Raw genomic sequence first — 11,658 nt, 5'->3', positions numbered from 1 at the left:
ACTAGGGCTACAATTTTACAATTACCATGGCCATGACATTACTGGTTGAATCTCCGAAACCCGTTAGTCAGCCTCAAAAAGTAACCCTGATTTTTCTTCCGTCAAACCAGGGTTGCCTTTGTGCTCAAACCTAAGTGTTTAAGTTGCGATGGAACAGGCGGGTGCTCTAGCTATCCAAGTTTTCTGGCAACCTTGAATTTGAAATTTGATTTATTCCCATCACAAGTGTCCAGTCGTTCAACTACGATGACCTCCTCTTGGCTCACCAGCAAGCTAGAGACGGCATCAAAGTGATGGGGATCAAATTAATAATCACGGGAGGTTGCGACTAGGGCTACCATTTTACAATTACCATGGCCATGACATTACAGGTAGAATCACCGAAACCCGTTAGTCAGCCTCAAAAAGTAACCCTGATTTTTCTTCCGTCAAACCAGGGTTGCCTTTGTGCTCAAACCTAAGTGTTTACGTTGCGATGGAACAGGCGGGTGCTCTCGCTATCCACGTTTTCTGGCAACCTTGAATTTGAAATTTGATTTGATCCCATCACTAGCATCAAACAAATTTACAAAATCAGGATCGCCAGAAAGCTAGGAAAGTCNGTTTTCTGGCAACCTTGAATTTGAAATTTGATTTGATCCCATCACTAGCATCAAACAAATTTACAAAATCAGGATCGCCAGAAAGCTAGGAAAGTCAAAGCACGGGCCGTTTCTAACGTAGCGTAGAAGGTTAGGGTTGACCAAAAAGGTGACCCTGGTTTGATCGAAGAAAAATCAGGGTTACTTTTTCATACTACTAATTAGAAAAAAAATCTTAAAAATCAAATTTTGCCTCAATTTTGGACTAAATTGACATTTTTTTTAATTGGGTCCTAGAATACTTCCTCCAGGCTTATTTTTCCTCTTTTCCCAGCAGTAGATAAGCAGCATTTATCTACTTTCTAATTGAAGAAAATTTCGTTTTTTTTTCTTCCTAAAAGAAATGTAGTTAGCTTGAAGAGGGTAAGGAGAGCAGATCTTTGTTGCGTTTTTTGGTTGCTTAACGACCTTAGCGCCCAGCTTAGCTCGTCTCGTGACTTGAAACTGGCTTGTTCCATTTCTGTTCTCCCTTGTTTCTCAACCAAACGTGAAATGCTTTGGGCTTGAACAGTTTAAATTTTGACATCAATGAGATATTTTAGCAAAACAATCTTATGAAAAATGGCTAGAGGATTTATTTAGAAAGGATTTTGAAGAAAAGTTTCAATGATGCTCGTCATGATAGTACACTTTGTTATGCAGCGCATCAACTCAAAATCTGTTTGGTAACATTTTAGTTCTGCCGATTTTTTACATTTTTGAGGTGGAGCCATTTGTCAAAGCTCGCCGGTCTCTAAATCCAGGGTCCCTGGTCCTAGGTACCGGCGTCAATGCCTTGTCTAAGGTATCATGGCTTTATCAACTTGCTCCAAGCCTCATTTTCATAAGCGTTTTGAATGGAAAGCCGTGCTATTGAATAAAAGATTTTCTTTCGAATTTTATCTTCTTTGTTAAACCTTGGTGTGAGTTTGACGATTTTTTCCAGACATTAAGTAAATTCACTTAACTTTTATTTTGATATATTATTTGATCCACCAACAAATTACAGTTGGGAGATCTGGCTTGCCCTTGAATATAGTCTTGATCAGGAATTTTCGTCGAAAACTCGTCCAAGTCTGACTTAAATCCTGCTACTGGATCAGCACCTACGTCCTCCCTACGAACATTACTGGGGCTAGCAAATTGAGCAATGATGGAGCCCGAGGAAGAAGAGAGTTGGACTTCATTTATCGAATTAGGCTGGATTCTTGGAAGACTTGAAGGTGCTCTCAAAACGCACGTTAAGTCTCAACGGTTTGGGGTTGAATCATTCAATCTTTTCTCATTATAGCATGGCTTTTTATTCTCAGCCATATCTTTTTGTTTCATATCATTTGCCTGATTTCATCTGGCAAAAACTGAGACTCCATTGGCTGAAATTTAAAGTTGTGTGGAATTAAGCCATTGCCTTTTTTATTTACTTCTTTTAGTACTTGTTGTGTCGAACCATGGGATTGGAGATTTGGGTGTCTGGGATTACTGTCCCAATTCAAGGCAAGTGACTCAATTCCAGATTAAATCTGCACCAAAGTCAGGACTTACTGGCGTCAAAATGGTTTGCAATGACCCAGAGCGCACGGAAATCACAAGTCATGCTTGGAATGAGGATAGTTTCTCAAATGAATACTTAACTTGTCCTGAAGGATACACCAAGATTAGAACCAGATGGCAAACGAATGGTGGCGCCTTTGTAGGTGAGCAATACACTTCTTATTCGTTAAAAGGGTTTCTCAGACACGTAGAGAAGATGGTAAAATGATCAACTTTTGCATATTGAACAAGGGCGGTTTTGTGAATATAACCATTTTGTGCATTTTTTCTATTGATTGCCTGTATTGGCTTGTGGGTGGTCGTCACCGCAAGGAGTTGGATGGACTGATAACTCTTTCAATATCTCTGACTGGTACTTTAAAATATAGATGACTAGTACAGCTGGGATGAGCATGACCATATGCTAAATCCATATGGCAACATTGCCCATATATTGGGAGTCGAACAAACCCTATTTTGCTTCGTAACTTAGACCTGACAAGTTAGGTATTAAGATGTACGTGTTTATGCGGCAAACTATATTTCATTTGGTTTTCTTACAATATTTTCCGTCGAAGAAACAATGTAGATCCTCTCTCGAAATAGACCATTAGTTAATTAATAAGTAGTCATGATTAAAAACGATCTTTGGGAGCGAAACACAAGACCTGAAAAAGTCGATATTTGAGAAGAGTGGGTGATTTCAAACCATTCAAGGTGTTCGATAAGCATCACAAAACGACTTTCTTGAGATAGTGGACGCAACCTTACCTTTAATCACGTTTACTTTTCTTCGCGCCAATCAAAACTACTGGATTTAAATAACCTATCTACTTGATTGTAAATTTCAAAATTTTGATCTCTCTACAATTTGAGACTTTGAACTTGAACTGTAGCAGACCGATCTTTATAGCCTAGCACCTATCTTATTAGAGAACACGCTTGCTTTTGAATAACTTTCGACCCTATGTCGAAGATATGAACATATGGCAGACTATACGAAAATGATTGATCGGATCGAGATCCCTTCATGTTATCTTTTTGATTGCAGATGACCATGGATTGACATGCTTTGAGTTGTTTTGTCAAAGCACCCAATTGTGGCAAACCCCATTTTGCAATGAAAGTAATATCGACCCTCTGGAAACTAGAACACTGGATTGTCCGAGTGGCCAGGTTGTGTGTGGAATCCAAACCAGATTCTTTTACAGTTGGTTGGATAGCCTAGGCATCACAGACGTCAAGATTCAAAGCTGCCGTGTGCCAATATCAAATTAGAAAATAAAGAGCACTTAATTGGCCCTATGAGGGAGCTGTTGTTTGAAAATGTCTGCCCAAATCTTGGGAGGTCCATGGGGTACCTTCCAAAACAGGGGAGGTACTAAAAAGCAGATACAAATCACAATGTCAGACAAAAAAAAATATTTTCTAAGGTTTGAAAAAGACTATTGTAAAAATAAAAGATCACAAAGTAAGGACAAGATATTTTTCGAAAAGCATTCATATGTGGCGCTCACCTTTCACCTGTCTTAGGGTGGTTTACACTAGGATATATTTCTAAGCTCACTCTTCGGAAATAAAGGAACAGAATACAAAGCATCATATACAAAAAGGCTAACGAGCCCCCTTCACCCATGTTAAAGTGCACAAGGTGGGAAAGATGGATTCTTCTGTTGTTTTATCAGAACTGCCGGATTATTCCTCGAAGTGTTCCTTCAGATAACTTCGTTTGAGTGACGACTGTTACATCGAATAATGATGCATACCCCTAGTTTGCATTAGAAAACCATATATGTTTCCTGCTGATGTTAAGGAATGACAATAAAAAGGACGAGTGCGAAATATAAAGGTCATGTTCTCGAGATCTTGCCGATTATTGTTTCATCATAATGTTACAATGACAAACCTTGTTCTTGTCTCATTTGTGACCATGCTTCCCCTTGAACTTATTTTGGTAAAAGGAAATCCTTGGCGAAACTAGCCAAACTATACACCTCTCAACAAGACGAGAAAAACCAATTTGACAATAAGTCAACTGCAACGCCAAAGTATTGTATGCTTTGCATGACATTCTACCGGAAGATCTATAAGGGATGTCGTCATTCAGGTAATCTTGAAAGTGCCATTGAAAACATGAAAACTTAGTACCTGCACATGTGCTTTGAATTGCTGCCCAGGAGATTGCCATGACATGTTATTGTGGATGGCAATGTAAAGACACTGACAGGTGTTCGTCAACAGATAACAAGAATCCAATGAGGAAAATTAAAGGCAACATGCCCAGCCAAACTGCCCGTGCTTGTATTTAATTTTAACAACAAAATTGATACTGTCTCTACTGATTGCCTGAAGCCCGCTACCCCTTTTTGAAGCCCTTGGTCTCGAAGAATTACCGTCTATTGTACCTGGCGTGATTGCTCATGCTCATACCCATTATTCTAGTCACTGTGTATACAAACCAGATCTAGTCAAATAATAAATCAGTCATCTCAATAGGCTTCCAATGAGAACATGATAGTACCCTTCTGGTTTAGGATTCCTATTATCATACTAATTGTTGGTGTTTTGATAGAATAAACTACGTAGGGGGTGAAATGGTGAGGTGGTCAGCTGGAACTAGCTGACCTACTTACTCATTTGGCTTTTGGTACTCTACATGTTTGCACGCTATTGGCCTTTTTGTTGAACAGACTTTATGACATTGGGACCCATGTCAAGGTTCTTGATTAGTTAATTTTTTACATTTGTGGTGGAAGCAAATTGCCAAACTTGAAGGGTCGCTTAGTGGCATACATAATGACAAGTTAGGTGTTTCCTAGTGCTCCATCTTAGGGCCACTTCTTTGAATAATACTAATTGACCCGCTTCAAAAACTTGATATTATTGCCGGCCTCTCTTCTTATGCTAACGATATGAAATAGTTCGTGGTAGGAGTGGCCAAGATTCCAGTGGCCTTGCAGAGGACTTATAGCGAATCCACCCTTCGGTAGTCGAATGTAATAAGGCCTAGGACGGCATGAAATTCCGCTCAATGAAGTTTGGGTCAACTCCTTTAAATCCACCACTCATAGATAATGGAGGTAAAGATATTGAGCAGGTCTCATTTATGAAAGATTTAGGCGTAGTCCTCCAAAATAATGAAAAGGTCGATGAGCATGTCCAGTTGAATTTTACTAAGATGCTCTCCAACGAAAACTGATTACAAGCTGTTCGTCTCAAGTTTTCTGAGCAATTTGTTCAAATACGGAGCCAAATTCACTGGTGCTCCTGACTGAAAATGGCACTTTCATCTCAGAAAGCAAAAGATGAGTTCAGTGGAATGCATATACGCAAGTAGCAAATAATTGTCTCGAATGGTCCTCACTGTCGGTAAGGTATCTCTTGGAGTTTTTTGATGTGAAGTCAGAGACTTGTATTTCCAATGTTTCAAGCATTTGATCGGGAGTTTAATCACTCCTGATGTCATAATGTCACTGACATGTCCTCAAAACCACGTGATCCTTACACTCGAGCACCATTTCTTTTGGCACAAATGTCGTTAATCTTGTTTCTCGTCAATCTCTTTGGGCCAAAAGGTAAACAGATGGGACGAAAGAAGGAACCAGGAATAAAAAGCAATCGCATTTCACCGTTTCAATCAAAATCCCGTTTGAAATGTTTATTGCCTAATTGATTCCCATTGATTTGAATCAAAACCTACGCGACAACTGACGGTAGAAATTTAAAATAATGTTTTCAATTGACCCATAACAGTCGTTATTATCAGCCATCAACGATGTCGAGAGAAAAATGCAGGATAGATTTCAGACACACGAACAATCATACAAGTCAAAGGCGGACAGGCCCCAAAGTCACTACGATCATCGAGTTGCCTGAAATCAACCCAATCGTAGACATTTCTATATCTCTGATAGACACTTCGACTCAGTCAAGGCAAATTTTGGCGGTAAATTCAAATTCTGGCTTTAAAATTAAAATGTAAAAAACTAGCCAATTCCAACAACCAAGTAACTTGTTCAAAAGTGTTTTAGAAACTAAAGGCTACCATCAATTTGATGGCTGCTTCAAATCTTAGCATCATTTCTTTTTACGGACGGTCTCGAATTTCCGAACTGTGAGTATTCAAAGGAGGTACGAAAGGTATCTGATATTGTGCGTTTCATGGATTTAGGGTCAATTCTAATGACGTAGAGGCTTAACGTGAGTTTTGAGTGCACCTCCAAGCCCTCGTGAATAAAGGCCAGTTCAAACAATGAAGTCCACTTCTCTTGTGTCTACCAACTCAAATTTGTTGGAAGACCAAATATCATATAAATATTAAAGGGTAATAAACAGACGATATATAACCTTTCATATCATAGTAAATAGTGTATATATCTATAGTATATATAGTACTGAGGACTGCATTCCCTATAGCGGTTAGAAAAGCCCGTAAAAAGTGACTTTAAGAGTAGGAGAGCGCATGTTTCATTGTTGTCAGCACTAAAAAGGTATGCTGTCCTTTAACAATAAAAAAGAATCGTTCATCATTGCCTAGTTGCTTCATCTGATTTAGTTCTAGAATAAGACAAATGTTATCGAAATATTAGTCCATACTGGGCTGTATCGCCAACTGTCTCATCTAAGATTGACCATGTATTATAAATGGAATGAGAGTGGAAACTTTCGAGACAGTTCTGATTTGCCAGGCATTTATTTCGCCACAGTTGAATTGTGACTAGGCCCGTTTTGGATGCGGGTTAATTCAGTTACTACAAATGTTGTCGGGGTCGTTGCCGATGGGCCATAGATTGCCATTGGCGGACTCATGGATCTTGACGATCTCCTTGCAGGTGGCATAACAATAACAGTAGAAGTACCCATAATAGATGTACTCGGCCTTTTTGTCGGCGCACTCTTGATTGCACGTGTTCCAAGCTTCCATGGTTTGATCATGGTGTCTTAATCTGGCAATAGGGGGACTGTTGTTGTATCGGCACATGTAGTGCTGAAGCACACACTCTGCAATAAGAGAAAAGGAAGAAAAGGCTTTATTTTCATGACCTTTGATACATGTAATCCATTTGACTCAACTACATTTTTGATACTTTTTATCAAAAGAAGGCTTACGCTGCACAAAATGTGGTCTAAGTTCTGCATTTCAGAGGGCGCTATTTGAGTCAGCCTCTGCATTTTGAACTAATGACCGTTGTACTCTCTCATGGAGATTGCAAGGACTGGAGAGAAAAAGCTCTAAATAACCTTGATAGAAACCGTTTGAGCAATTTGTTACCACCCAATCAGACGCATGCCTGTTGAGGTGGTGCTTAATCAACTCTTTCTTCCCAATAAAGTACCCAATTAGGAGTCAAAAGAACACTCAAACATTGGCAAGAAAGATTTCTAAAAACCGTCCTCTTGAGCCCTCGCGGGCTATATGACTTTTTTAATTCAGGTTACTAGCTCAGACCATACAGGGTCGTTCACATCTGACGTTACACTACTTTTAAAGCCTTAAAAAAGACATTTCTTGCCTAGGACTGCAATGCTTAGAGTAAGTGCCCAAAACTTCAATTTGTTGAGATCAAGAAAAACAAAAATAAGCTCAACAGAAAGCAAAGGAAAGACAGTGTAAGCATGGAGGACAAACACAAGAGAATGACCATGGAGGAAACAGAGGGAACCAATCAGTTGATTAGAAATTTGCGGTCAATGATCACAAGGAACCTTAACAAAAACACCTACACCTTGGCCATAAACTACACCTTCTTGGCCACAATGTCAATGTTCTTGAAGGAGGATCTTTTGGCCGACCTTTTCTTTGACTTTGTTTCAAGATCCTTCTTCGATCCTTCTTCAATAACCTCGACAATGTGATCCTAATGGTCCCATAGTTGTGGCTGAGGTGGACACATTCCTAACCGGATGACAACGCATTACTTTACATGTGGATGGCCCTGTAGTGAACGATTCAGAGCCTTTACATTTTATTTTTTGCTAGCAAAACGTTACTTGGTCACGGTAGCGTTACTGAAAAAGTAATGCAATGCAGGTGGCGTTACTGAAAAAATAATGCATAGCAAGCAGCCTTACTGAAAAAGTAACATCTTAAGAGGAGTGTTGCTGAAAAAGTAACATCTTACCAAGAGTGTTACTGAATAAGTAACGTGTTACCGGTAGCGCTACAAAAAAGGAATCAGTTACCCATGCCATGGCTTTCAATTAATTAATGATGAACAAATTCAGCAGAAATGCAATTATGAAAATTCGTCAGCAATAGCTAACAATACATTCTGAACACCTTGCCATGATATCAGGATTGGCAAAATTTTATTCTTCTTTGGATATCATAAGTGTTTATAACTTTATTCTTGTGGGATTTGAAAGGTCTGTCAGAACATTTGATGATGTTTGTAATGTCTTGCTATCCTGAAACACTTAGTTGTTTGACGAGCAATGCCTTGAACCTTCTTGTTTTTTTATGTGCATTAGAGACTTTAGTCTCTAATGTACATTGTATCTCATGCTCGCCTTATGAAGTAAAGGGCGCTTTCTCCACACAAGAAAAACGAATTCGGAGTTCGCCACTAGAGCCACCTGTTTCTTAGCAAACTCTGTTTCGGAACGCAAGACGTTCGAAACTCGGCTGTGTTCTTTTAGCTTCAATTATAACTAATAACTTACTGGCTGTTGGTGTGGGGTGGCCCAAAGTTGAGCAAGCCAACAAGACCAGAACAAGGATGAAACAGATCCCGAACTTCATTATTCAGATGGTAGATATTGTATTCAGTAACAACTGAACAACAAGTCAACTGTGAGTGAAACGGTCTCAACCTGGCGTTTTTATATAATGATTTTAATTGGGGTCAAGTGTTTTTTTCAAGCTACGGCCATATTCATTTACGAGCTTTTGAAAATTTCAAGCTGTGTCACTTCAAGCTATGGTCTAAACTTTCCAAACGATATCTAATTTACAAAAATCGATACGTTGTTTTGGGCTGAGTGGCACAATAATGCACGTTGTAAACAAAAACAACTTGGTAGCCTCATTGCCTCAAATGTTTTGCTTCTTCCATGGAGTACGTCGGTACAGGAGCAGAAAGCTAGAATGAACCTTGAACATCTTCTAGCAAGGTTTTGTAGAGTTATGCATTACCTCCTGATCAACGCATTCCCGCTGGGAGAGTGCTCAATTAATAGATACCATTTTCATGTTCAAGCATTTGATTAGGAGGTAACGCAAAACTGAAAAGTCTGTTCAGTTTCAGAGAGCTTTCCACTCCAGTACTTGGGTACTTCATGGCCCGTCCCAATTCTTTGCAATGGAGCCTCTATCAATCTCTTTACATCTAAAACTTTCTAAAAACGGTATGTCATGTCTGCTAAAACTTACCCTGAAAGTTCAATTTGTGATATTAAATTTTATAGTTGCATTAAACATCAAATCTTCCATTTGAGTTGTTGGTTGACATGCCGACAGGGAAGCAGATAAAGAGCGACACAATGCTTGGACATCCCCCATTGATTCCAATTGTAAGACTGGCCCACTATCATTAAACATCGAGGGATGCTCTTTGTTCGGTCTCTTGTCTAGGCGGATTTGTCGTCCTACACACTAGTGACAGAGAATCGCAGCCAGCCTTTAGAACAGAATTCTTTGAGTATGGTCCCGACAAGACTGTGACAAGAATGAGACCATCACATTAGTTTCTGTGTCCGTGAGGAAAGTGGATCCCGCGTTCATGACGGAATTGGGCGCAACCGCCGAATCTTAGAACAGCATGCCCTTAGCGACCACTTCGTCAAAGGCCCAGTTCTTTTGGATAGTAGGGTTGCGGAGGGTGCGATCCGACGACGTACCCAAAACCAGCTGGATTTTGGCAGTTAGCTTCACTGGGCCCCCCTCTTTGAAATCCCCCTGATCAAATCCGTAAAGAGCAGCCTGCCTCTTGCATCTGTCTGCAAACCTAGGGATCGATTCCCCCGGCTCCTGACTGAGTGCACGGAGTTTGACGATAGATTACCAGTGAGAGGACCTCGGTTGGTGATATTGCCGTCGGGATTGAACAATAACATCGAAGGTGCTGGCACCATCCGCTCAAGCGTTCGGACAAATGGACTCAATGTCATCCAGACCACTCTGGCCAATGAACCAGACAAGCTTTTTTTTCTTTGCCTTGTTGAATGTTTCGAGAGCAGGGGCGTCGTTTGGAAGGGGTTCGTCAAGAATATGATCTCAGAACATTTGAAAACGGTTCATCCATTTCTCGAATGCTGATGCGACATCAGTCCCATGGTCGTTGGGGTTGAAGGGCAAGGGGCCATTTGAAGGCAGGGGACAGCAAAATGAGCATAAAAAGACCCCTCATATTCCCTTATCCAAACATACTGACAATGACTTGGAAAATTAAGGGGGGAGCCTGAAGGAGAGAATAGTCTCCTCCCATGATGGCGTGGGTGCAAATCCCGCGGTTGGAAGCATAGGAAGCAAACGTTTTTCGTTCAAATTTATCCGTCTAACATCTGTAGGAAATATTTAGAGGGTGATTTTGTATTTGGTTTTAAGTCAGAAAATTGCGTTTAGTAATGTGACTTTCACTTCGTTTTTTTTCGAACCTCTGCTGTGTTGAAAAGTACGCCAATGAACTCTCAAGGATAAGTGCTGACATCTTCTTGGTCGATATAATGTACTCTGTCATTCAAAACATTCAAAATATATAAAGAAAATAGTTAAGTGGGTAAATATAAGTAAACATGCAGTTTAGCCAATATTCTTTAATCATCTCCATTCTCATCAGAAGAGCGAAGTAAATGCATGTTCCACCTAAATCCCAGTGATTCAGTTTTGTAGTATATCTAAAAGTATTAGGTCAACCCTCATGTAATTCAAGTAACCACGCCACTCCATGATCCAATTATCATAAACGCTACTCAACCTCAACCAGAAGTTTCCATTCGCAACCAGAATTAATGATTGTTTTAAAATTTGCATGAATTATACACAAGAAAATGTGGAAAATACACAAATAGATATGGTGGGGAGTTTGATTCCTCTAGCTTAGTGGACTGTATTTTTTTTTTTGGTTGGGGGTGCTAGGGTCGGAGGGTGCACCTCGCCCGGCCAGCAAAGCTAGCCTTCGCATCATCCAAGTCCAAATTCCGATAGGCAGTTTCAAGTCCGGTATCAGTTTGGTTCTCCGTCTGTGGGTGTGGTTAGTGTCTAAAAGTTTCCTTGAGAAAGGTCGGGGAGGAGAATCGAACCGGGGACCTCTCTCATGCTAGGAAACTGCGCTAACCAATGCACCACGTCTCCTTGTTTGAGTATCATTGTTTGAGTTTTAGTTCCTAACTGATCTTTATTTCTTGATTTGTACAAAAACATCAACATTATATTAGAGACATTATATGAGACCATCCATTGTACTGTTTTACCAGGCAAGTGGTCGGTCGTCCGACATCCAGTGTCTAGAAATCTATGGTTAAGGATACCATACTGGGTGAGCCAATTTAAACCCTTTCCCTACCTCAT

The 11,658-nt window shown here is 40.1% G+C and overlaps 1 protein-coding gene across 1 annotated transcript; it reads right to left on the bottom strand.

Annotated features, from left to right (window-relative positions):
* Nucleotides 1-6,824: 6,824 nt before the first annotated feature.
* LOC131891946 (uncharacterized) lies at nucleotides 6,825-8,948 on the bottom strand. Its single transcript, XM_059241650.1, has 2 exons — nucleotides 8,814-8,948; nucleotides 6,825-7,151 (listed from the first exon to the last, which is right to left on the bottom strand). The coding sequence occupies exons 1-2, from the start codon at nucleotides 8,890-8,892 to the stop codon at nucleotides 6,895-6,897; spliced, it is 336 nt and encodes a 111-aa protein (XP_059097633.1). The 5' UTR covers nucleotides 8,893-8,948; the 3' UTR covers nucleotides 6,825-6,894.
* Between the last annotated feature and the right edge of the window lie 2,710 nt (nucleotides 8,949-11,658).

The sequence above is a fragment of the Tigriopus californicus genome, chromosome 12 (assembly GCF_007210705.1).
Source record: "Tigriopus californicus strain San Diego chromosome 12, Tcal_SD_v2.1, whole genome shotgun sequence".
In the NCBI taxonomy this organism is placed as follows: domain Eukaryota; kingdom Metazoa; phylum Arthropoda; class Copepoda; order Harpacticoida; family Harpacticidae; genus Tigriopus; species Tigriopus californicus.
The sequence above is the reverse complement of the archived record's forward strand: the minus strand, read 5'-3'. Positions and strand labels throughout refer to the sequence as shown.